At 53.9% G+C, this 25,258-nt stretch overlaps 3 protein-coding genes across 10 annotated transcripts; 2 read left to right on the top strand and 1 right to left on the bottom strand.

Moving 5' to 3' along the window:
• Nucleotides 1-391: 391 nt before the first annotated feature.
• Nucleotides 392-5,088, top strand: Mxra8 (matrix remodeling associated 8). 3 transcript variants are annotated; one of them, XM_021232570.2, is made up of 10 exons: nt 392-953; nt 1,879-1,902; nt 2,014-2,307; nt 2,513-2,614; nt 2,727-3,197; nt 3,516-3,677; nt 3,758-3,797; nt 3,872-3,948; nt 4,023-4,103; nt 4,304-5,088. In XM_021232570.2, the coding sequence occupies exons 1-10, from the start codon at nt 905-907 to the stop codon at nt 4,327-4,329; spliced, it is 1,326 nt and encodes a 441-aa protein (XP_021088229.1). In that variant the 5' UTR covers nt 392-904; the 3' UTR covers nt 4,330-5,088. The 3 variants fall into 3 exon arrangements, with proteins under 3 accessions (XP_021088229.1, XP_040590913.1, XP_005079290.1); XM_005079233.4 differs by having other exon boundaries at nt 399-953; nt 2,005-2,307; XM_040734979.1 differs by lacking the exon at nt 1,879-1,902 and having other exon boundaries at nt 393-953; nt 2,005-2,307.
• A 2,947-nt stretch (nt 5,089-8,035) lies between these two features.
• Dvl1 (dishevelled segment polarity protein 1) lies at nt 8,036-19,391 on the top strand. 6 transcript variants are annotated; one of them, XM_013120036.3, is made up of 16 exons: nt 8,036-8,309; nt 13,423-13,492; nt 13,655-13,776; nt 14,001-14,104; nt 14,351-14,489; nt 14,620-14,713; nt 14,785-14,854; nt 14,941-15,080; nt 15,159-15,235; nt 15,324-15,391; nt 15,525-15,677; nt 16,189-16,320; nt 16,419-16,586; nt 16,669-16,875; nt 17,595-17,633; nt 18,088-18,225. In XM_013120036.3, exons 1-15 carry the CDS (start codon nt 8,140-8,142, stop codon nt 17,603-17,605), a joined length of 1,725 nt encoding a protein of 574 aa, XP_012975490.1. In that variant the 5' UTR covers nt 8,036-8,139; the 3' UTR covers nt 17,606-17,633; nt 18,088-18,225. The 6 variants fall into 6 exon arrangements, with proteins under 6 accessions (XP_012975490.1, XP_005079289.1, XP_021088269.1 ...); XM_005079232.4 differs by lacking the exon at nt 17,595-17,633 and having other exon boundaries at nt 8,038-8,309; nt 15,525-15,602; nt 18,088-19,391; XM_005079230.4 differs by lacking the exon at nt 17,595-17,633 and having other exon boundaries at nt 8,039-8,309; nt 18,088-19,391.
• A 101-nt stretch (nt 19,392-19,492) lies between these two features.
• On the bottom strand, nt 19,493-25,224 carry Tas1r3 (taste 1 receptor member 3). The gene is made up of 6 exons (XM_005079229.4): nt 23,185-25,224; nt 22,769-23,069; nt 21,883-22,686; nt 21,559-21,756; nt 21,331-21,451; nt 19,493-21,158 (listed from the first exon to the last, which is right to left on the bottom strand). The coding sequence occupies exons 1-6, from the start codon at nt 23,445-23,447 to the stop codon at nt 20,197-20,199; spliced, it is 2,649 nt and encodes an 882-aa protein (XP_005079286.2). The 5' UTR covers nt 23,448-25,224; the 3' UTR covers nt 19,493-20,196.
• Between the last annotated feature and the right edge of the window lie 34 nt (nt 25,225-25,258).

The raw sequence follows: 25,258 nt of genomic DNA, 5'->3' as shown, positions 1-25,258 counted from the left end.
CTGGAGTTCACTCTGAGGACCAAGTTGGCTTCACATCCATTGTGATCCACCTGCCTTTGCCTCCTTAAGTGTTAGAACTAAAGGTATGGGCCACTGTGCCTGCCTGGATGATTGGCTGTTCTTGTTCCTAAAGATAACTGGACCACACTGCCATCATGTTGTCCCCAGGTAACCCCATGGTCCTAGAGAAGGGCATAGTAAAAGTTAACCCTCGAGCCGGGCGGTGGTGGCGCATGCCTTTAATCCCAGCACTCGGGAGGCAGAGGCAGGTGAATCTCTGTGAGTTCGAGACCTAGCTAGGTCTACAGAGCGAGTTCCAGGACAGGAGAGAAACCCTGTCTCGAAAAAAAAAAACAAAACGACAAAAAAAAGTTAACCCTCATCTAAATTGGAACTGGAAGAGCCACATGATCTGGCAGGGAGACTACAAGAATGGAGAAAGCAACCCCGGGTTCTCTGGCCTGTCTGATCACTTGGGAGAATGTCAAAGCAGGGCATGCGATCATGATCATTCAGCTTCAAATACCCGTTCTTCTGCAGCTCAGAAAGTTTACCAGATGCTTGGCACAGATATGGCCTCAGGAATCCTCACATCCAGGCCTCTTCATCTGTCCTAGGACTGAGCTACTGCCCCTCCCCAGGACTGATCAGAGCGACTGGACTGGCCAAGCATCTATTCAGACCCTCCCACCTTCTGGGCCTGGACAGGGCGGCTGGCTGCAACACTACAGGCCAGCCAAGGATGGGGGAGGCCAGGCAATAGAGCAGCTCAGTGGGCGGGGCACAGACCCTGCCCACAGCTCCGTGATGTCAGCGGGTGCTGGCAGGGAGAGGGGGTCGGCGGCTGTTTTTCTGGAAAGTTAGAGCTGAGTAGACAAAGCCCAGCGCAGTCCCTGCAGGCGCCATGGAACTGCTGTCCTGTGTCTTGCTGTGGAAACTGGTGCTTCTTCAGAGTGAGTGAGAGACAGTGGGGATTGGGTGTGGGTCAGCGGGTGTATGGACTGTTTTGTGTTTGTTTAGGCTGGGAGGGGAAGGGAGCACAGACTGGGAGAGGAAGGGAGCACTCACCAAAGAAAAGAACTGGGCCGGCTGCCTCAAAACAGCAATTCATCTTCTGTCCACGAAGCTTTCAGATACTCTAGCAGAAACCCCAGAGGGCCGAAATAGGGAGGTTGTAACCAAGGGTGCCTCCTGTACCTATTCTTTGTGTGACTCCAGGTCAGCTGCTCAGGGTGCAGTCCTTCCAGATGTGGAGAGGGGAGTCTACAACTAAGGGGCTAATAGAGTCTGTTCCAACCCCTTCTTCAGGCCCCCAGGCCTGCCCACTCTGGCCTCCTGACCAGGCGCATTTTTCCTAGAAGCCTGGGACCTAAATCACTTCTCCACAGCAGTCTTGGGCCAGTGATGGCAAATCAGGACTTACTCCCCATGTCACCTGTTGGGACTGTAGCAGGAGTCCATACTGCACCCAAGGTCCGTGTAGGACAGGGCTATGAATGCTTGAGCTCTGGAGGTTCCTAAAGGTCCGGCACAGACGCATATACTACTGCGGGTTGCCTCAGTGTCATGCTAGAGCTGTCCGGAAGACTTGTTGCTATGATGTGATACTGGCTACTTCAAGCTCACATTTCAGATCAAGCCTGCAAAGAGTCACATTCTTCCCTGCTACACACGGCCAGGTTTCTGGTTTCCCTTTTACCAGAGCTGTCTGTACAGCCAGGAAGGTGACACTAATGGTGTTAACCTGCAGGCTTCCCTACCAGAACTAGTTAAGTAGGCATCATGACTGCAGGAGGTCCCAAGTGGTCTTCCAGCTGGTGGGTCCTGGGATGCAAAGGTGAAAAATGCCCCACAGCTTTATTCCTCCTCTCCTTACAGGCCCCGCATTCATTCTGTCCTCAGGTCAGTATCTCCTACCTAGCTATGGACTGGGTCCCTTTAGGGTCGACGACTTCTCTCCTAACCCATCTTGACTTTTGCCGCTGACTCCCCCTTCCCGACAAGGGCCCGCAGGGACCGCAGCAGCCAGCAGCTCTGTGGTGTCTGAGTCCGTGGTGAAATGGCCAGCCGGAACCCAGGCGGTGCTGAACTGCCAGAGCCCGCGCATGGTGTGGACCCAAGACCGGCTGCATGACCGCCAGCGCGTGATCCACTGGGACCTCAGTGGTGTCCCTGGCAGCCAAGGGCGCCGACTCGTGGATATGTACTCGGCGGGTGAACAGCGCGTGTACGAGCCGCGCGACAACGGCCGCCTCCTGCTGTCGCCTTCTGCCTTCCAAGACGGCAACTTCTCACTGCTCATCCGCGGTATGCTGTGGAACCCTGGTGGGGCTGAAACTTCAGCAGAAGTTGAAACCTTGGCAGGGGGCGGACACATACCTTTGACTAGGCGAGGCCTATGTAAGGGTGGAGTCTTGGAGGGGCGGGGCCATGGAGGGGACAGAATAATCTTAGGGGAGGGGCCATGGAGGAGGATGGGTCCCACGTGCTGAGGTCGTCTTCTACTAAGCAGCTGTTGAGGAGGGCGACGAAGGGGTGTACACCTGCAACTTGCACCACCACTACTGTCACCTCTACGAGAGCCTGGCCGTGCGCCTCGAGGTCACCGACGATCGTGAGTATGCCCCTCACTCTCCTTTGCTACTTCTATCCCTGCCCCAACTGGTCTTCCCCTTCTTCACTGGTCTGCCGGCCAGTGATCTGACTGCCTCTCAATGCATCCGCAGCCCTGTTAGCTCGTGCGTACTGGGATGGCGAGAAGGAAGTCATGGTGGTGGCCCGCGGCATGCCGGCACTGATGACTTGCGTGAACCGTGAGCACTTGTGGACTGACCGCCATTTAGAGGAGGCGCAGCAGGTGGTCCATTGGGACCGACAGCTACCTGGGGTGCCACACGACCGTGCTGACCGCCTGCTAGATTTGTACGCATCTGGTGAGCGCCGCGCCTACGGGCCATCCTTCCTGCGTGATCGCGTGGCAGTGAAAGCCGATGCTTTTGCGCGCGGCGACTTCTCCCTACGCATAGATGCCCTGGAGCAGGCTGATGAGGGCATCTATTCCTGCCACCTGCACCACCACTACTGCGGCCTGCACGAGCGCCGGGTCTACCACCTACAGGTCACCGAACCCACTTTTGAGCCACCTGCTCCTGCCTCTCCCGGTAATGGGTCAGGCCACAACAGTGCTCCTGGCCCAGGTGTGTGTGCAGCCTACCAGCCCCGAGAAGGGGCCCTGGTGTGACCTATGGTGCTGGGGGTATTGTAGAGGCTCCTTCCTTCCTTCCTTTCTCCCTCCCTCCCTCCCTCCCTCCCTCCCTCCCTCCCTCCCTCCCTCCCTCTCTTTCTTCTTCTTTTGTTTTTGTTTTTCAAGTCAGGGTTTCCTTATGTAACCTCAGGTGTCCTGGAACTAGCTTTGTAGACCAGGCTGGTCCCCTGCCTCCTGAGGGCTGGGATTAAAGGCAGGTGCTACCACACCTGGTTTGTGAGGGTTTCTGATGCTTGCTACTTACCTGTAGATCCCACGCTGGTAAGTAGATCCCGAGGGCACAGCGTCATCAACGTCATTGTCCCAGAGAACCACAGTCATTTCTTCCAGCAACTGGGCTACGTGTTGGCCACACTTCTGCTCTTCATCTTGCTGCTCATCACTGTAGTCTTGGCTACACGCCATCGTGGAGGTGAGGCAGGACCCTTGGAACAGAAGGGCCCAGAATTAACAGAGGACAGCGAAACTGACCCGACACTCCTCTTTTCACAGGATGCGAGGCCTCAGACAAAAAAGCTGGGAAATCAAAGGGGTGAGTTTATCTGCTCAACCCCCCTCCCAGACCTGCCCTGCCCGTAGCCTCCTAAACTTCCAATATCCCTTTAGGAAAGATGTGAACATGATGGAGTTTGCTGTGGCCACAAGGGACCAGGCTCCTTATAGGACTGAGGACATCCAGCTAGGTAGGAGTGAAGACCACAAGGGTCCAGGGGAAGTGCATTTTTTTGGGTGGGACTTACTCTTTTCTTCTAACCAGATTACAAAAACAACATCCTGAAAGAGAGGGCTGAGCTGGCCCACAGCCCCCTGCCTGCCAAGAATGTGGATCTGGATAAAGGTGAGCAGTGGAGGGAGACCCCACCACCCATCCCCTCATCCCACACATGACTCTACTAGTTCACAGGACCCTATGGATAGGAGACTTCTGTCATCTTCTCTGAGAAGGGCTTGGGAAGTCATGCTAAGTTAGTCTTCCCTGACTTTTCCACTGGGACTAAGGGACAGAGAGTAGACACTAGCCATTTTCTTGGCTTCCAGAGTTCAGGAAGGAGTACTGCAAATAAATGGATCCTGAGCTTCTGGCTGGGCCAGCAGCTCTGTGTCAAAGAATGTCTCCCTGACTCTCCTGTGGCACTCCGGCTTCTTCTCAGCGGCTGGTCCCGCTTGGCCTGAACTTGGCAGAGCAGCTGCCTGAACTTTGTTCTTCCAAGAATCACCCTCATCTTGGCAAGCAACTGTGGGTTCCCTAGGGACTCTGGTATAGTATGGCTGCTGCCCTTCAATCACCTGTACCCACTGGTGGCCATACGCCCAACGTTTTGACACAACAGACATAGATCCCTTGTTAATGTCCACCAAATTCACAGTCTTTTGTAGATTCTTCCTGCAAGAAGACACTTAAAGGTAGTCCAGTTAAGACTTCTAGTCACCAGTTCAACATGTTAGCCATTGTCTTAGGAAGCCCCCAGGGTCTTCCTGGACTGCACTATATCTATGTATTGCACAGGGCCCTGTGGTCATATGTTCTGACTCATGGGCCGGCCCTCCTTGCTGCTTTGGGCCACTTGGAGCAGGTCTGTTGCCCCTTTTCTGCTTCTGGTCCCTTTCTGCTGAATGCCTTCCAAGAGTTGTACCAGCAGTTACTGGGCACCATGTTACTCTTGGCCTTGATATCCCTCCCTTGGCTGGAGTCTGGGATTGGGGCTCCATTTGTCCTCCACTTTGGCTGAAGATGGGGGAAGAGAGTTCTGAGTGGTCTGTGCATCAAACAGCTCCTACCGGGGAAGTTTTCATGTCATAATAAAGAACACATTTGATTTTTAGTCTTGGCCCTGCTGTTCCCCTTCTGTTAATAGAGGATATATCTGGGCCTTGGGAACATCCCAGGTGCTCTCATAACTTTCATTTGAGTTCCACTGTCCTTCCCTACCTCTTGAGTGGAAGGTCTAAGTCACCATTTTCCATGGTGAAGGAATTTCAGTCCCTTTTCCAAGTACGAGTATGGACAGGAAGGAGGGGGAGTATAAGATGACAGAAGGGGAGAGAGGACACAGAAGGAAATGGTGTTGGCCCAGTTCCTTGAGAAGCAGATGTCAAAATGGAGTAAAAAGAGGAAGCAAAGATAGGCAGGCAGGCTTCCCAAGGATACAGGGCTAAGGAGATTTGGGCAGAAAGAGCCCCAAGAGGCAGAGTTTGGCTAACAGGATCAGGTATTAGTTTTCAAGAACTAGTCCCCTAGGGCTAGTCATACTGGGTATTGGCTATCGGACTTCAGCAGACTCAGAGGTACAAAAGCAGCTAAGAGAGCCACAGACTTCTTTTCCCATTCACTCACTCACTCTCTTTTTTAAATAAAGATTTATTTATTATGTATGCAGTGTTCTGCTTGCATGTATGCCTGCATGCCAGAAGAGGGCACCAGATCTCATTATATATAGATGGTTGTGAGCCACCATGTGGTTGTTGGGAATTGAACTCAGGACCTCTGGAAGAACAGCTTGTGCTCTTAACCTCTGATCCATCTCTTTAGCCCTCCCCCCTTTTTAAAATTTTTTACAAATTTGGGGCTGAAGAGATGATGCAGCAGTTAGGAGAACTGACTGCTCTTCTAGAGGACCCAGGTTCAATTCCCAGCACCCATGTGGCAGCTCACGAGTTTCTATAACTCCAGTTCCAGGGTACCCAACACCCTCACACAGACATACATGCAGGCAAAACACCAATGCAATACATAAAGTGATAAATTAAAAAATTTAAGATATATATATTTATATATGTAATTTAATGTATATGGGTGTTTTGCCTACATGCATGTCTGTGTACCACATGTGTATAGTGCTCATGGAGGCCCAGATGGTTATTCGTTTTTTTGATACAACGTCTAACCATAGAGCTTGGTCTGGAACTCTGTTTCTCTAGTGCTGGGATTGGATTAAAGGCACATGTCATCACACCCTGCTTTATTGTCTTTTTCTCATTTATATTGTGCGAATGCTTGTAGAAAAATGAATGGCATGAACGTGGAAGTCAGAGGACAACTTTCAGGAAACTATTCTCCTCTTCCTCAGGTGACTTTCAGCCTGCACTATGTGGGTCCTGGGGTTCAAACTCAGTCATCAGACTTAGCATCAGACACCTTCAATATTTGGGCCATCTTATTGGTCCTGTTTCTTCACTCTTGCCCCCCTCCAATGCTCTCCAAAGAATAGTGAGTATAGGAAAGTATGGCAATCACCCACAAGAACCTCAGTGACCTGTTGAGGTATAGCTTGAAGATGTATCTCTCTGGCTCACCAGTAGCCACACTGCTACTAGACAAAACCACTCCTAGAAAGGCACAGGTTCTAACCTCACATCCACCTCTTCTACTAGCTCCTCCTATAATTTGGGGTGTCAGGTGGGAACCCTTGAATATGAGTGATCAGTAGCATCTTGTGTCTGACCTGAGAGGCACTCAGAAAAGGGACTGTTTTCCTTCTCCCTTGAGCAAACTCTCTGAAGCCATCTTGCCTGGCTTCTTCGGGTTACTTCTGTATAGATTCAAGGAAGATGACCAGATGCTGCTAAAGGCAGTATGGGTTCCCAGGATAGCAGGCCCCTGATGGGAGTAAGGGATTAAAGGAAAGAACTCTGTTTAGGCTGACTTCAGTGCCTTCTGTCTAACTTCTGGGTCCTCCAGACAGTAGTGGTATGGTCTTTCCTTGTGCTGGCATAGTGTATGGGGATGGTCCCAGATCACAATAGGTACACCCCTTGTCTCCATCGCTGACCAGTATCCTGTGCATTACCCCGATCTTATTACTGGTCAACAAAGGGCCTTAGGCCATCCTGGAGTAGGGGAGGCCTTCAGCCTAGCAAGCGGGTCAACTCTCAGGTTGAGGTGCAGCCTGGTCTTCCTTGGCCTGGGGAAGACACCTGGCTATTTTGATTACAACGTCCCTTTGGCTGCAGCTGTGTGCACATCTGCACCTGGGGATCCGATGGGATAAGGCAGTGCGCATAAGAACCGAGCTCAGGATTATCGTGAGACGCAGTAAGGTTCTCGCTGTCTTGAGCTAGACATAGGAATCTCAAATTCTTGTGGAGCGCCTGAAGCTTCCAGAGTAGCCATCACCTTTGGATTGTCGGCACTAAGGGAACTGGGTGGGATAACCGGACCGGCCTAGCCCGACGATGCACCTCTGCTCCTCTGCTCCCCGGCAGATCATATTCGCTCAAAGGGCACAACCTTTCCAGGGTCTCTTTGCCATTCTGGGGCCGAGCGTGCCCATTTGCCCACAAACACTAGACCCAGACGACGTACGGATTCCTGCCTATAGGGAATCTGGACGAGCGCAGGGCACACTTTTGGCTCCTGGCTAGGGGAACTCAGACCCCCGTCCCATGCTACCGCACGGAGAAAACTAACCATCTAGGCTTCCCGAACCCGCCTGGTCCCAATCCAGGTTGGCACTCTGGTGCGCAAGCCGTAGCCCCGCCCCGCCCTACCCCGCCCCGCCCCGCGCGTGCGTAGCCCCGCCCCGGCCGCGCTGCGGGCGTCCAGTGACGTAACCGACTCTGGCGCGCCCTCTGGTGGCCGTGGGCTCAACCCCACCAGGCGGTTCTTGGAACAGCCCGAGGGGGCGGTGGGCGGCAGTAACCCTCTCAGCTGCTTCCCTCGAGCCCGTTCCGGGGCTGGCAGTGGATGGGCGGCCGCGGGCCGCGGGGCAACAGGCGGGGAACGGGTGCGAGCCGGGACCGGGCGGGGCGGGCGCGCAAAGGGGCCGCGGGGCGGCCGGGCGGGGCGCGGGCCGGCGGTTTGGGAGGGCGCCCCGCGTCCGAGAGGTGAGCCGGGCCCTGACGCTGCGCGGGTTCCGCGTCGCTGCTGCCGCGCCATGGCGGAGACCAAGATCATCTACCACATGGATGAGGAGGAGACGCCGTACCTGGTCAAGCTGCCCGTAGCTCCCGAGCGCGTCACGCTGGCGGACTTCAAGAACGTGCTCAGCAACCGGCCGGTGCACGCCTACAAATTCTTCTTCAAGTCTATGGACCAGGACTTCGGGTCAGTGGGCCGCGCGGCCTGGGCGGGAGTGCTGGCCATTTCCCGCGCGTGTGCGGTGCCAGCCGTGGCCCCGCGCGGGCACGAGCTGGCACCTGTCTGTGCGGGCAGGGCTTTCGGGTCTGGGGACGTCAGAGCGCCCCCGGCGCCGGCAACCCTGCTCGCGCATCTACAGCAGGTGTAGGTAGAGTCTCTGCGCCTTGATGACCCTTGGTGTATATACGCACCTGTCTGGCAAGCTGGGTATCCGAGTACTTGACTATCCTCGTAGGTAGGCCAGAGAGTTCTGTTTGATGGACAGGCGAGGGCCCAGGCTTTCTGTCCGCCATCCAGTGGTGCCCCCTGCGCCCAGCTGGTCAAGGCGGGGGTGCAGAAGGCCACCCTCAAAGCCACCTCCCCTTGTGTCTGGTTAAGCACAGGTCCTGTTGCATTCCTCCTCTATGGGTGGAAATCGGGGTTCTTGGCTGCCCTGGAGAGTGTGCCGTTTATGGGGACTGGGGTTCAGGGAAAGGGTTGGGTGTTTGTGACTCCCAGCATTCAGGGGATCCTCCAGTTGAAATGGGGTAGTGTGGAATGGGCTGGCCATAGGCACCCATCTGTTTTCTGGAGCTTAGAAAAGTTTCTGAAGTCCACAGGACTCCTCGTGGCCCCTCCGGAGTCTCAGTGGCAAGGCAGAGGTCAAGGGGCGCTGGAGACTAAGAAGCTTCGCTCAGGATAGCCTGCCCCCTTGGTTCCTGGCTTCTGTGCCTCTGTCCTTACTGAACCACACAGCATTTGCATTCCTGGGAGGTGCTCAGGTTATCTTCTGACTTGGGCCAGCTTCAAAGGTAGTGTGCTTCTTAGCTGCGCTGCTGTACACTAGCTGATGTCTCAGGAGAAGGGACTTTCTACTTGAGCTAAGCTGGGCCTCTGAGACAGTGAGCCAGGGACTGGCAGGGCATAACAGAGGCCTGACAGGACACAGCCACAGAAACCTGAGTCCATGGCTTGGCAGTGCTTGAGGCGGGGGCATGCTCAGGCCCTGTGGGTGGAGCAGGTGTGCTTGGTGCCCTTGTGTGGCTGCATCTCAGGGCTTTGACATTGAGACTATTTACTGAATTTCATGGTTGCAGGGTCCCTTGGCAGTCCATGGGTCAGGTTCAAGCTTGGACCTCTCCCTGACCCTGGGCATCTAGCCAGGGATCAATTTGGTTCAGACAACTAAACTCTCTCGCCTACCCATTCCCTGTACCCCAACCACTAGGAAAAAGCAAAGGGGAACATGTCCCCACAAATTGAAGGCCGGTGCTCCCCATCCGCCCGGAGGCTGGAGGGCTGTGTTCCGGAGATTGGTCTTCCCCGACTGTCCCGGCTGGGCCACCTCTGTGGTCTCTGCTCTCAGGAACAGGGCATCTCTGGATTAAATTTATTATTTTAGATAAAAATCGCCAGTCACAAATGTCCTCACAGACTTGGGTGTGGTGATGAGGAGCAGACCCAGACCTGGGTTGCCTTTTTGCTATACATTCTTGCTATACATTCTGGGTGTCTCCTGAGGGTACTTGTCCCTCTGCTTTCACATGCGTGTTGGGTAGGGTGTGCTAAGAGTAGCAACCCACCATCAGCTCATATGGGCCTCCCCCACTAAACTGTGTTTGTGTTCAGGTGTCCTGCCTAAGGAGGTAGGGTGGCAGATCTGGCTATTGAAGCAGGAGTAGTTCCTTTGGGTGGCTTGGGAATGGCTGGGGCATGAGGTGTGTATGGAGTTAGCAGAGAGAGCAGAGGTACAAGTTGGGTGTCCTTGGGCGTGTAGAACTAGGAGGCAGAGCAGCTAAGGGGTAGAATCTGGGCTAGAATGACACAGAAAGGCAGGAGCAACCTGTCAGTAGGCCTCACCCCCAACTGTGACCTGATACTCAGATGGCATAGTGGCCTTGGGAGCCTGGAAGAGCAGTCCCTCCCCCCACATAACTGCATCCCTCACTTCCTTGCCTGAGTTCTACCTACAGAGCTCCAAGGATACCAGCCTAAAGTAACTTAATATTGGGAGAGGGAAGCTCAGCAGGGTCGGTTAAGCTGGGCAAGTGGCCTCAGAATAGAGTCTGTGAGGAGTATCCTAGTGAGTCTGGGTTTGCTGCCCCACTTCAGACCAAAGCTGGCTATTTTGTAAAGAGCAGAGTCTGACTTGGACTGGGCTCAATTCCCAACATGTATCTCTAGCCAATAAGTTCAAGGCCTTTGTTCCATGCCCACTTATGTGCAGCTTGTGGCTGTTCTCACCCTGTACCTCAAGGCTTAGTAGCAGGACTTCTGAGCTTCTGGTGGGCCCTGTGCAAGTGTCTGATGTTTGATCTGGCGACTACGGCAGCAGAGTGAGTACATTTGGCTCTTGGTCCCTGCTACTAGGAATGTATTGCTGCTGCCAGCTTGCCTGATATGATACTGAGCTCATCTGCTTGACAATTACCCCAGCCTTTCAATCTCTGAGATGGAGGTACCTGAGCTGGAGAGAGGTAGGCAAGGGTAAGGGCTGGGAGCCCACGGATCCTCTGCCTGTTGACAAATGTTCTGAGGGCTCCCTGTGCCCTGATAGGGCTGCCTGGGTTCAGTGATTTAGATTCTCTGTGTTCCATATGCTTCCTAGTATTTATTGTGAGAGGCTAGGTAATTATAATGCATTCCATGTGGGGTGGGAGGGTGTCATGTTCTGGGGCCTAGTGCCCTGTGGGTGGGTTGTGAGCAGAGTGGCTAGCTATGGTCAGGGGCCTATGTATACCTACCAGTTCAAGTCCATGGGTAGTAAGATTCCTTAGGACAAGAACCCGGCCTACACCAATACATGACTAGCCAAGTGTGGGGAAGGACCAGTATTATCCCTGGAGTCTGGGGCAAGTGCCATCCTCTTGTTACTGTTCTGGTTCCCTGGACTTCCTTCTTGCCCTGACCCCTAGGTAGAAAGCAGGACTTGGGTTGCTCAGGCTGGGAAGGTTAAGGAGAAGGGTGTCTTGGTAGGGGTTAGAAGCCACAAAGACCTCAAGCTGGCCATGTCACCTTAAGGGTCTGGCTGAGTAGGCTGTAGCTGCTCTGGCTAGGACACAGTGCCTGCTGGAGATCCAGGCAGGCCCTATTGTGGGTGTTAGGAGTTGCTCATATGTCTTTCCATGGGTGAGTCAGAGAGGGTTGGAGCTTGGGTGTGGCAAGGCAAGGCAAAGGCTGTTGGTGGGTTCACTTGGGGCTGAGGTTGGGGGCTAAGATGAGGACTTCTCTCCTGGTTTCTCTTGCTGTTAGGTTACTCAGAGCTAGCAAGCTTTCTGCAGACCCTGATCCACCAGCTGCTACCCTGGGCAGCCAGCCCCAGGTCTTCCTGTGATGATAGCCTCTCTTGTGGCTGCCTTGGCCCAAGCTTGTAAATGGAACAAGCCACAGAGCTGTGACTTGTGACTGAGAGCAACAGATATTAGGTGTTCTCAAAAGTGATTCTATCTGCTGTCAGGGTCCTGCTTCATTGGTTCAGCGCCCTCATAGGCACATGGAAGCAATGGTAAGATCAGAAAAGTGGTTGGGATACACTTTCACTTTCAGGCTGCCCTGCTTCTGCCACAACCTCAGCTCTAGGTCTCTACCCAGCAAGTGGGTGGACAGTGGCCTTATCCCCTAGATGGGATGGGATGTTGCTCTGCTAGGGCTTCCTGTAATCTACTGCTGCCCAGTGGGCCTGGAGCAGTAGGCAGAGGTGGCCCTGCCCCTGGCATTCGGCCCATTAAGCCACAAGCCTGTTTCCTGCCAGGTGCACTTCCAGGACCAGTCTGGTTTCCCAGCTCCATTGAACTCAAGTTTTGGGTGTGGAAAATCCCACTATGCTAGGTGGAGCTGAGTACTGGGATGGTGGTGAGGGGGTGGGGAATCCAGGGCCTGAGGAGATAGGTGGAGGCCTGCTCCTTCACAGCTGCCCCTTCTGACCTATCCTGGATGCTGTCCATGCCTTTTGAACACTGATCCCAGGCTTTCTGGCTTCCTTCCCAGTTTTCATTCCCTAACCCTTTATATCCTGCTTAGGTGAGCTTGGCTCTTTTTTAGCCCATCTGACCGGGGAAGCAGCATTAGGGCAAGCAGGGATAAGATGGGTGGTGGTGCTTGGGAGATAGAGGCAGGTAGATCTCTGTGAGTTTGAGACTAACTTGGTCTACAAGAGCTAGCTAGTTCTAGGACAGGCTCCAAAGCTACACAAAGAAACCCCGTCTCGAAAAAACCAACCAACCAAATAAAAGACAAGCAGGGATAGGTGTGGTCAGTTAACCAGCCAGGGCCTGGTTAACTCTGTCCCAGAATATCCTTCCAGGTCCTCAGGTAGAAACCAGCCATTCCCTCCGAGAGTTGGGACTGATTTGGCGCATGAGATCCACTTTGTCTTTCTACTTTGGTAGATGGCTTTGAGGGCAACAGGAGCTGGTATCCTTCTGGCTCTCTCACATCTACATAAGGGGTTGGTAGTCCTTGTACCTTGCTGTAGTCTAGGCCCTGCTCTGGGCTGGGGGAGTGTGGAAGGAACTTCAGAGTCTCAGGGGCGTGGAACACCATGAGATGCACATCATATTGACCAGGGCTTACAAATGCTCCAGAGAGGCACACAGAGGGTGTGCTGGGAAGATGAGTGCAGGAGCCAGTGGGCCATAGGCTATCCCAGGCACCTGGGTGTAGAGCCACTCCCTGAAATAAGGAGGCCCCAAGGGAGCCTCAAGTGGCATATGTTGTGAGACAGCTGTTGGGTTCCTATGCCAGGCATATATAGCTAGAGACAGGTCTCAGGTAAATCCTGGGGCCAAGGAAGCTGAAGAGTTAGGGTCTTTCCCAGGAAACCTTAGCTTTGTCTAGGGCTAGAGACTGACTGGGAGCTAACAGGAGTCCTAGGATGTCCTTCCATGAACCCTCTACATCTGTCTGCCCCAGAGCTGAGGGTCAGGGGCCCAAGGCCAGTGGAGGGCAGCAGAGTTTCTAAGAAGAGAATATGTTAGGTAAGCCCTCAGGGATAATATCTGTGGCCTGGCAGGTGCCCCATTGCTAGGTCCAAGGGTGGGAGACATCTCTTAGTGTCTTTGGTGCCGAGGTGAGGTGAACTCAGGGCCTTGTTTGCCCACAGGGTGGTGAAGGAGGAGATCTTCGATGACAATGCCAAGTTGCCCTGCTTCAATGGCCGGGTGGTTTCCTGGGTGAGTCTATGGGTGGCCCCACCAGAATGATGCAGGTGGGGTCTTCCCGGGAGAAGTAAGGTAACTGGACAAAGGTAGGGCAGTGGCTGTCATCTGCCCTGGGTGTATGTGGGGGTGGTCTTAAAGCAGACGGGCATCCAAGGCCTCATTCTCCCTCCACAGCTGGTCCTGGCTGAGGGCGCTCACTCGGATGCAGGGTCCCAGGGCACTGACAGCCACACGGACCTGCCCCCACCCCTTGAGAGGACAGGCGGCATTGGGGACTCCAGGCCCCCCTCCTTCCAGTAAGGCCCCTAGCAGGGGCAAAGACCTGCTGCTGCTGGGTACTTGCTACCCAAGACCCACCTGGGAAAAGTGAAGCTGACAACAGAGGAGGGGCCTACAGTTGGGTGGGAGGCACCTTCTAGAACTGGGATCCTACTTGGTGGGTTGGGGACTAGGAAGCATTTGAGGTACTGACTGCCAGCAACCTGGTCTGCCCAATTCTGCCTGCTTTTCATCTGTGCAGTCCAAATGTTGCCAGTAGCCGTGATGGAATGGACAATGAGACAGGCACAGAGTCCATGGTCAGTCACCGGCGGGAGCGAACCCGACGTCGAAACCGTGATGAGGGTACTGTGGCTGTGTCTGCCCACATCTGGACCCCAAACTTCCTTTGGCATCCCTTTGATATACACCTAGCCCCTGGAAATACTCTACACATTATTTCAATCAGTAATCCTTGGGTAGGGGGTCCCAACTTGGAACTTCTACCCCTTGTGGGCTCAGAGTTACTGCACAGACTTGAAATGCACAGACCATCCTCATTCTGTGACTGCTGAAGTCCCACAGCTGGCTCCCACCCTGCTGTTCCTACAGCTTCCCGGACCAATGGGCACCCGAGGGGAGACCGGCGACGGGATCTGGGACTGCCTCCAGACAGTGCATCCACTGTGCTGAGCAGTGAGCTTGAATCTAGCAGCTTTATTGACTCAGATGAAGAGGACAACACAAGCCGGTGGGTGACATGTGCATATGTCTTTGTGTGCTGGAGATTCAGGCTTAAGTGCTGGCTGGCTTTACACATTTGTACCCTGTGCTTATCTGAGTCCTTGCTTCTTGTTCCTGCCTGTGGCCTCCTGCTCCAGGCTGAGCAGTTCTACAGAACAGAGCACCTCCTCTCGGCTAATTCGCAAGCACAAATGTCGTCGGAGGAAGCAGCGCTTGAGGCAGACAGACCGGGTAGGCAGCAGGAGGGTGGGGTATCTGCTCTGAATGGTGCCCACACAGCCCCTCATTGGGTCCCTCCACAGGCGTCCTCCTTCAGCAGCATCACTGACTCCACCATGTCCCTGAACATCATCACCGTCACTCTCAACATGGGTGAGGCCTTATGGGTTGGTGGGTGCTTGGTGGGGGTGGGTACAAGCCTGGGAGCCTTTGGGGCCTGCTCATGGCCCCTCCTGCAGAGAGGCACCACTTCCTGGGCATCAGCATCGTGGGCCAGAGCAACGACCGGGGTGATGGCGGAATCTACATTGGATCCATCATGAAGGGCGGGGCTGTGGCTGCTGATGGCCGCATTGAGCCAGGCGACATGCTGCTGCAGGTGGGAGCCATGTGGGGACTATGGGGACAAGATGCACCCCCATCCCACCACCAATCCCTGACCCCACAAACCCCATAGGTAAATGATGTCAACTTTGAGAACATGAGCAACGATGACGCTGTGCGGGTCCTTCGGGAGATCGTATCCCAAACGGGGTGAGGGGGGATCCATGTGGGGATGGTAAGGGCATGGGATGAGAGGGGTTGTATGGCCCTCACCCATGTGTTTTGCTAAACTCTACAGGCCCATCAGCCTCACAGTGGCCAAGTGCTGGGACCCAACCCCTCGGAGCTACTTCACCATCCCAAGGGGTGAGTAACCCCATGGTGGGGTGGGGTAGGGTGGGGTTCGTAGGCCCAGTCTGAAGGGTCTTTCTTCTTTGCCTCTGTGCTATCCCCCTACTTTCTATCACCTGCCATCTGTTGCCATGTGGTAACTGTCCAGCTGACCCAGTGCGACCCATCGACCCGGCTGCCTGGCTGTCCCACACAGCAGCGCTGACGGGTGCTCTGCCCCGCTATGGTACGAGTCCCTGCTCCAGTGCCATCACACGCACCAGCTCTTCCTCACTAACCAGCTCAGTGCCTGGCGCCCCACGTAAGTGGCAGCTTACAAGAGCCCCACAGGAAACTGAGGCTGAAGGACAAGGGCCCGCCCCAGCTTTTAGCCTTGGTGCTCACCGGAGCTATTCCTGGGGCCCATTATATATGATGTGTCTTTCCCCAACACCTTCACAAACATGTACACAAAGATACATGTACACATCTCTCATAGCCCAGCCATACAGGCCATCTGGATATGCCCGGCCTGTGTTGAGGATTGGGAGGACATGGTGGCCTCTGCTTTGCTTTCCTGCTGCCTAACATAACTAACAGCTTGAGCTCTCCAGGGAGGTGTCCATGGGGAAGGAAAGGGACTGGCTTGCCATATGAACTTGGACTGTGGAACTGGGGAGAATATTCCAGTTTTAGCTCAAGATATTGCTGAGAGATACCTCCCAAGGGTAGGGGATGGAGGTTATGAGCCTGGGCTCCCAGCTTCAGGCAGCTCAGAGCTCAGCCCCTGCATGTTGGTTTCTTGCCTGGGCTCAGAGAACTGTGCCTTGCAGAGCTTGAGGAGGCACCACTGACAGTGAAGAGTGACATGAGCGCCATTGTCCGGGTCATGCAGTTGCCAGACTCAGGACTGGAGATTCGGGACCGCATGTGGCTTAAAATCACCATTGCCAATGCTGTCATTGGTGAGTCCCTGGCTGTGTGGGAAGGGCCCAGTCTGTTCTTCATTCTGGTGTAGCTCCCCAGGGCTCAGCTACCCTGACTTTCCTGGGCCTGTGGCCAGGGGCGGATGTGGTGGACTGGCTGTACACACACGTGGAGGGCTTCAAGGAACGAAGGGAGGCGAGGAAGTACGCCAGCAGTATGCTGAAGCACGGCTTCTTGAGGCACACAGTCAACAAGATCACCTTCTCTGAGCAATGCTACTATGTCTTTGGGGACCTGTGCAGTAGTGAGTAGGGGGTCTTGGGGTGGGGGTTGTTGTGGGGCTCATTTATTCGCCCTCACTTACCTGTCCCCTCCCTTCCTGCCAGACCTTGCATCCCTGAACCTCAACAGTGGCTCCAGTGGAGCTTCAGATCAGGACACACTGGCCCCCCTGCCCCACCCATCTGTACCTTGGCCTTTGGGTCAAGGCTACCCCTACCAGTACCCAGGGCCCCCGCCCTGCTTCCCACCTGCTTACCAGGACCCTAGCTTCAGCTATGGCAGTGGCAGTGCTGGGAGTCAGCAGAGTGAAGGTGAGAGTCACGCCAACCCCTCCTCCACTCCCACTTCCTGGCTCTGCCTGGCCTTGCTGCTGTCCTCTGTGCTCCTGCTGTGTGCTTGAGTCCTGGTGGGTCCCATTTCAGGAGTCAGTGTGGGGCAGGGAGGGGGCTGATATGGGGAGCTCACTTTGGTTCTGCGGATAGAGGCCTTTGGGAATAGGAAGACTGCCTGGTGGGAACAGGCCTGGTGCTCCAGGTGGCAGAGGCAAGAGGCCAGGAGGTGATGTGGCAAGAATGAGGGTGAGAATAGCCGAGGGTATCAAGTAGGGTTACTCTCTAGGCCCCATGCTAAGGAGAGGATGGCCTTTATCAGTTATGATACCTGTGCCAGATAAGAACAGCATACAGTGCCATTAGCGTATATCCTAGGGATATTGAAGATCTTGGAGGGTGGGTGTCCCTGAAGAGGAGATAGGTTGAATCAGGCGTCTTAGGCAGAGTGGAGCACAGCAGCCATGCTACAAGGTCTGGAAAAAGACTCAAGACACCTTTGAGGACAAAGGATGGGAGAAAGGAGAGGTTGGGCCAGAGGGTGGCAATGCCCAGGGGGAAACTGTTGAGTGACTACTGACCCTGAACAAGGCTCTTGCATGCACCCAAGCTCAGCTTGACTCACAATAGTCCTAGTTGGCCATTGGTGACCACTGGACTGGTGTGTGACTTGTGCTATCCCTTGCTTTGTGCTGAGCAAGCCTTAGACTGAAGGACTAGCAGAGTGGACCCTCGGGCCGGTAAGCCAGGTCCCCCTGTGTCCCTCTCAGCATGTCCCCAGCCAGCACGTGTTTTCAGGTTCCCACCACTTTCTGGACAGAAGCTAAGACAATTAGCTGACCAGGGCCCCTAGGGTTGGGTGGACAGTGGGTCTTTGGGTGGTGAACCCAGGATGGCTAATGGGAATGCTGGGCACACAGGGCCTTCACTGGTGTCTTAGATTCTCAGCTGTAACATCAGTCCTTGGTTCAAGCATTGGGGTTAGGTGTGGGGTACTAAGCTGGCCCCCATTATCTCTCCTGTCTGCAACTGCCCCTAGCTCCTTGCCTCTCATCTGCTCCTGGTATCTGCATGGCTGCCATTCCCCTACCACCCCAGGCTCACCAGGTCCTGACCTGGCTGTCTGGGAGCAGCTGGTGGTCCTGGAAGTGGCTAGGCCTGGTGTTGACTCTGTTGTTCCTTCCCTTCTCCCAGGGAGCAAGAGCAGTGGGTCCACAAGGAGCAGCCATCGGACCCCAGGCCGAGAGGAGCGCCGGGCAGCTGGAGCTGGGGGTAGTGGCAGCGAATCAGATCACACGGCACCAAGTGGGTCTGGTAGCACTGGCTGGAGGGAGCGTCCAGTCAGCCAGCTTAGCCGTGGCAGTAGCCCTCGAAGTCAGGTGTCAGCTGTTGCCCCAGGTCTCCCCCCACTGCACCCCCTGACAAAGGCCTATGCAGTAGTGGGTGGGCCACCTGGAGGGCCACCTGTCCGGGAGTTGGCTGCTGTTCCTCCGGAACTTACAGGTAGCCGCCAGTCCTTCCAAAAGGCCATGGGAAATCCCTGTGAGTTCTTTGTGGACATTATGTGACTATCAACCAGTGTTTTCAGTGCTGCCTGTGGCAAGAGTCTGTGGTTCTGCTGTGCCAGGACCTCTATAGGCTTGCCTTAGTGGTGGCTAGCGAGGATAGATCAGCTGTGGGGTCTGGGCCAGGGCAGACGGAGCAGGCTGCAGAGGAAGGGCTGAGGGCAGCAGCCATACTACTAGGATATGGGCTTGGTGTTCTGCCTGCTCTGTGGTGCAGCTCAAATATCTGTAGAGTCTTGTGAGGGAAAATCTCTGTCTTTAGGTCCATAGCACAAGTCTCAGTGACCATCTTCTGGGTCCTTTTTTGGAAGTGACCTCCATTTAGGACAAGAAAGACTCTTGGGCTCTGTGCTCTCCCCTCACCCCTGCCTGAAACTCTCAGAACTGTGCACAGGGACCCAGGCTGACTCTCACTGAGTTCCTGGGCCTAACTGTCAGGCCAAGGTGGGGTTCTTGAGGGGTTAGACTGAGCCTTTAAACCTCTCTGGCTGCCCATGTGGGGTCTAACTTATTTATTTATTGCTAGCCTGCCTGCTCTGAGGGTGGTAGCTGGGTTACCCAATGGGGGCAGGTGCATGTCCCTTTCTCCACTTGGTACTCAGCACATGATAGCACAGTTTGTACTGAAAGTATGTGGAGGATGGCTAGTCCAGGAGACAAGAGAGGCCAGGCACCCGTATACTGTCCCCGCTTCAGTGGAGGGGTGATAGCACACACAATAGCTACAGAGGTGGGGTCCTGTCCTGTCATGGCTATCCTGGTGGCTCTCCACCAGCATGTGCCACTGCCATTCTGGCATCGCAGCCCCACATATCTGCACTGTAGATACTGTGTCAAAGTCTGAGCAACTGGGTAGTTCACATACAGCTGCTTCTGTGTAAATGCTGCTTCTGTGTAAATGCTATTTTAAACACTAAAAAGCGTTTAATTTTATGGGACTGATGTGTGGCCTGTTTCTTTCTCCAGCTAAGCTGCTTTGGATTCAGGTGTGGGGGTTAGTTCAGAATTGACTCAGGTCTGGTCCTGTCTGGAGTTGGAAGATACTTAGTCATGTGGCTCTGTCCCTGGTGCTGGCCAGTTACAGGGGTCTTGTAGGCATCTTTTCTGTCCTTGGTACTAGGAGCAGACTGTAGGGGTCCTGGGTGTCTGGTGCTGGCCATGGTGCTGACACGTACCCTTGCTTATGCTCTGTCCAAGGTGCTGGTAGTGACTTGGTTCTCTCCTCAGGCTAAGATTGGGCCAGAAAGGGAGGAGGCTGGATGTTTCCTACCTATTGAGTGCCCTCTACCTGCTGGCTTTCTTGCTTTGTCCCAGTGTGTACATATGCCCAGCCTTCTATTTCTGGGATGCCTGTTCAGGGTGCTGAGGGCCCCAGGCTTGGTATATTCAGGCAAGTAGTACCTTCTGGCTTCCTAGGGCCTGCCTAGGACATTCCTGAATTCAGGATATGGCTATGGAGTCCCAAAGAACGCTTTGTGGGCCACTGGGCAGGCCTTAGGTGGGGCATAACAGGATCAAGAATGATCTTGCCTTTGAGGGATAGGTGGGATCATAGAGTCCATCTTTTACACTGAGGGCCTGTGGGTCACTATGGGGCTAAGGTCAGTGGATAATTTGGAGTCAGTTTATAGTTAAGTGTCTCAAGTCTCAGGTTGAGGTACTGTCTGGGGTTGTTGGCTTGGAAGGTCTCTACTAGGGTTGGGCTCACTAAAGGTGAGGTCATTGGGTCATTGGTCACTTATTGTGTCCCTGAGTTATCACCCCCACCCCCACTGTTGCTCCCATCTGCTGTTTCCTTGCGGCTCCCTCCCAGGAAGAACTCCTGGGTGTTGAGCTTTGGCAGCCACAGAAGTATATAGCACTTGGGTAGGTAGAAGGTGGCCAGGATGCCCAGAGCACAGAGCAGAATGGCACCCATCTGTACAGCTGGCTGGTAAGCCACCTGCACATTGGCCAGGAGGGGCACAAAAGAGACCCAGGTGATGAAATAAGCTAGCATGGCAAAGGTGAGACCACGGGCACGGTTGTAGCGACCAGGCTGGCTCTGTACTAGGAAAGTGCCCAGGAAGCAGAGGAAGGCCAACATTGCATTGGTGATGTGTACCAAGCCTAGGCTGGCCCAGGAATGCATGTGGCAGTGCTCCAGTACCTCTGTGGGCAGCACCCGCTTGTCTGTCATCACTTTTGGTGGGAAAGCTGTCAAGTACCAGGTACATAGTGCTGCCTCCACAAGAATGGCCAGCAGTACCACCAGCCAAGCCCAGGGTCCCCGAAGGCAGCTACATAGCCAGTTTGCCCAGCTCAGTGGCAGCTCAGACTCCACAAAGATCTCAGCTGCTTGCAGGAAGAGTGTGCTCAGGCAGCCTGTGAGAGGAAGGTGAACCAATGGCTGTTGAGCAAGGCAGCTGGCAAGGCTTGGCTGTCCTGGGAACAGAAGGACACTGAGGCAGAAGAAGCCTAGGCAGACCAGGCCAAAGCAGAAGAGTGACCCACCTGAGGCCTGAACAAGAGGACTGTCCCAGTGGTGGACAAAGAGGCCCAGGGAGACCAGTGCTAGGCCTACCACCAGGCAGAGCAGCAGGAGTAGTGACAGCACAGTTGGCTCTCCCCAAGCCAGGAACCTAGGCTTGCGAGGTAAGCAGACTGTGCTTTTCTCTGGGGACCACTGATCCTCGTTACATTGAGTGCAGCTGAAGTCATCTGCAATAAAAGAAAGAAAAAGCAATGTGGGGGCTGGTGATGGGAGACAGAATTTCCCAGCCCCCCCCCACAGGCTCCTCAGCATTAGCCTTGGAGAGGGTGTCACTTGCCAAGCTTGTGTGCTTCTACCCCCTAGCCAAACTCTGCAGATTATCTAGGGAAGGTGGGTCACCTGGATGTTTCCGGTAGCTGCCTGCCTTGCAGTCCACACAGTCATAGCAGCAGGAGTGGAAGCCCTTTACTCTGCGCACCTGGCCATCTTTGCACTGTCGGGAGCACTGGGACACTGGCACCTGGACATGGAGCCTTGGGTTAGGCTCTCCTTGGCTAGCACTGGCCCAAGACCCACAGACAACCCCAAGCCTGTACCCAACATGGCTTTTGCCTATCTTGTCCTTACTTGGTTCTCTGGCCAGTACATCTTGGAGTGCTGCAGCTGAAGGGTGCCATTGAAAGTGCCCACAGTGTGCAATGCAGGTGTAGGGCTCTGCCACACCCACATCTTCAGGTCATACTCCATGTCTACGTTCCCTTTAGCATCAAATTGCAGTGTCAAGTCTCGAGCATGGAAACTCATGTTGTACATGTTCTCCAGGAGCTGTGGGGTGGAGTGGGGGTAAGGCTGACCCATGAGCCTCTCCAATCAAGGCAGGATTTAGCTCTGCCTGGTGGCTCAGTGTTCCTGAATGAGCAGGCATAGACCCAGCAAAAACCCTACCCTCACCTGCCAGGGTTGAACAGGCTCTGATACGGGGCAACTTGAGACATTGCACTGTAGGGTGTTGTGAAGGGCCTGGGCCACACTGTACACAGCTGCATAGGTTGCAAAAATCTGGTGGTGCAACTGCCCAGCCGATAGGTTCTGCAGCAGTCCAGATGACAGGTTCTGCAGCATGATGTGGTCACACTGTGGACAGCGTTGCCCCATTACTTGTTCCTCCAGGTCCAACTCAGCTTTCAATGAGGCACAGAATGTTGGGTCAGCAGCCAGGGCAAGGTGGGTCTCCACATAATGGGAGAATTCGGGCAGTGGGGCACCTCGCTGCAGAAACCCAAGCACAGTGCCCACACGGGCAACATTGGATAGTTTCATGATCAGGTCAGAGGTCAGCCAGGACTCACTAGCCACCCATACCTTGGGTGAGAGGCCATGACGGATGCTGTAGTCAAAAAGGAATTTGACAGCACGGGAGGAGGCAAACAGCACCACCACTTTCACATTGCTTTGGTTCACTTGGTGTAGCACATCCAATACCTTGCCAGGCTGTTGGCCGCTGGTGTCCTGCAGCGGCACCAGGCCCTCATGTGCGATGCAGATACCGCGTGCATTGGCCAGGCCAGAAAAGATGCTCAGACCTTCCCGGCCATAGTCATCATCACTCCCTAAGGCAGCCACCCAGTTCCAGCTGAAACTCTGCAACAGAGTCACAATAGCCTCCAGCTGCACCCGGTCACTGGGCACCGTGCGGAAGAAGGATGGAAATGTTTCCCGGTCGCTTAGCCGATCCATGCTGGCGCTATAGCTGACCTGTGGTGATCAAGAAGCACCTCCTGATACGAGAGCTCAGTGAGAATGATTGATTGAGGGAACGCAAGGGAGGTGGGCTCACCTGTGGCATGAGAAAGAAGCTGAAGAACTTGCTTGTAATAAGGGCAAGTTCTGATGAGTGGGGCCCAATGACAGCCAGCACACGGGGTTGGTACTGTGTATAGTTGCAGTAGGCAGCAATACTTCGACTGCCCACCTTTGCCAGGAACATGAGACTGGGCTTCATGGTGACCACCGGCTCTGAGCATGTGTCAAATAGGTCATAGCCTAGGCGCAGCCCAGGAAGCAAGGCAGATCCATTGTTGATCTCCTCTATAGCCATTTTCATAGCCATGACCAGGAACAGACCAAGCGGTGAGAACCTGAGGCCACATGGAATTGCAGGTGATCACCAACTCACCCCCAGCTTGGGAGTACCACAGACCCAAAACTGCCAGGCTTCAAGCCCACACCCATCCCAGTTACTAGCCTCCATACCTGGTGCACAAGATGCCATTGGGTCGTGTTCTCTGGTAGAGGGTGTCCTCCTCAGGTGAGCCCAGAGGAAATAGCCCACCCAGTATGTAGTCCCCTTGTGCCTTGAGTTGGTGTGACAGGCACAGCGAGGCCCCCGTCCCAAGGCCCAGGAGAGCAGCTAGGCTGAGGCTCAGGATAGCTAGGCCTGGCATGGTAGGTAGAAGATTCCAGCAGAGACAGTAGGTGGTTGTGTTGGGCTGGAGCCCCAGATATACTGAGTTCATCGGGAAGGAGCAGAGAATTTGGTTAGCAAAACTGCTGCTGTGCTTGGCTGCCAAGCCCCAAGGGGCTCCGGTGATATGCTCAATAGCTCAGACCTGATGGTTTGTGTATACTGGACTCATCTTCCTATCATTAATATGCTCTCTGTCCAAAAGTGACCCAGTAAGCCAACTGTGCCCACTGGCTGTGGCCTTATCGCCTTCCTGTGCCCAAGCTCCTCAGCTCCCTTCATTCCTAGAGCAGCCTAGCAGTCTATAAAGAGGATGATGAAGCATTCAGGATCCCAGGGTTTCCCTTGACTGGGATTACGGGGACGGATACAAGGGCTATTCTTGAAGGCACAGAGACACCTTTTATCTTCTGGCTTCTGATTTGAGGCAGTACTGTCAATAGACAGGAGCTGCAGAGGTGGTCTCTCAACAATGACAGTAGACATCTGTTTAGCCAGGGCTCTAACCTTCAGATGGGGTAGGGAGAGTTGGGACTGAGTTTCCTGGGTGTTCCAACCTGCCTGGGTCCTGGGACAGACTCATTGAGGGTCCCAGCTGTTCTTCTGGCATTCTGGAAGCTGTAGAGACCCTTGCCCATTCTGCTGATGCTTGGTGTAAGCCCTCCTCCTGCCTTAGCAGTCAGAGTGCCCACAGCTGTTCCATGAAAATGAGAAAAGGCCATAAACAAATAGGTTCCTGCAGCTGCTAGGGCCAGGTGTGTGTTTGTATGCAGTTCAATAGTTCCTTCTTAGCCTCTTCCCTTGTTCTGGCTAATTTTATGTCAACTTGACACAAGCTAGAGTTATCTGAAAGGAGTGAGCCTCAATTGAGAAAAAGCCTCCATATGATCTGGCTGGAGGGCATTCTCTTAGTAATTGATGGAGGAGGGCCTTCTCATTGTAGGTGGTACCACTCTTGGGCTGGTGATCCTGGGTTCTCTAAGAAAGCAGGCTGAGCGAGTCAGTAAGCAGCACCCCTCCAAGGCCTCTGCATCAGCTTCTGCCTCCAGGTTCCTACCCTGTGTGAGTTCCCATCCTGACTTCTTCCTTTGAATATGAACAGTGCTATGTAAGCATAAGCCAAATAAACCCTTTCCTCCCCAAGTTGCTTTGGTCATAATGTTTCATCACAACAATAGTAACCCTAGCTAAGACATCCCGGGGTATGAGAGTGCTATTGCTAACATAGCAGGTTTCTGGCACCCAAACATTGGGGAGGCTGTTGACTCTTGTTGGAATAGGTACCTGGGTAATCTCAATGTCATATGGCATCTACCAAATGTTATGGAAATGACCTTTGCATTTCCCTGCTGCCCTGTGACAATGTCCACAAAGCACGTGCACACTCAACACACCATGAATCTGTATGTAGCACATATGTCTGTTGCTATATACTTATTTTCTGGCTAGTCTCTTGAAGTCATCAGCCTTGGCTAGAACTATGTGGCCTCTGGTTCTTATCTGGGTATAGGTGTAACTGGATAATATACAGCCTAAGCAGATGAGGTGGGTATGGAGTACCAGGAAGACACCACTCATTATGCATCCTCAATCTACATAGCTCTAGTTTTCCTCCAGCTTTGTCACACAGTGCCTTGGTATCTTTAGATCTTTTTTACAACCTAGCCCCTCAAGGTGGGTGACCCAGGTTTTTCTTTTCTTATTTGTAAAGTGGAGATAATGCAGATCTCAGTGTATGTGTGTGATAAAGATACATCAGGAACAAATGCATGGCAACTCCTTCATTTCTGGCTACTGGTTAAACATGTTTCATGCTTTCATGGTTCATATTGCTCTTCCAGTCCTCAGGATTGGGGACACATG

Source organism: Mesocricetus auratus, unplaced genomic scaffold (genome assembly GCF_017639785.1).
Source record: "Mesocricetus auratus isolate SY011 unplaced genomic scaffold, BCM_Maur_2.0 Super-Scaffold_100042, whole genome shotgun sequence".
Classification (NCBI taxonomy): domain Eukaryota; kingdom Metazoa; phylum Chordata; class Mammalia; order Rodentia; family Cricetidae; genus Mesocricetus; species Mesocricetus auratus.
Note: the sequence above shows the minus strand (reverse complement) of the source record. Positions and strands in the feature narration are given on the sequence as shown.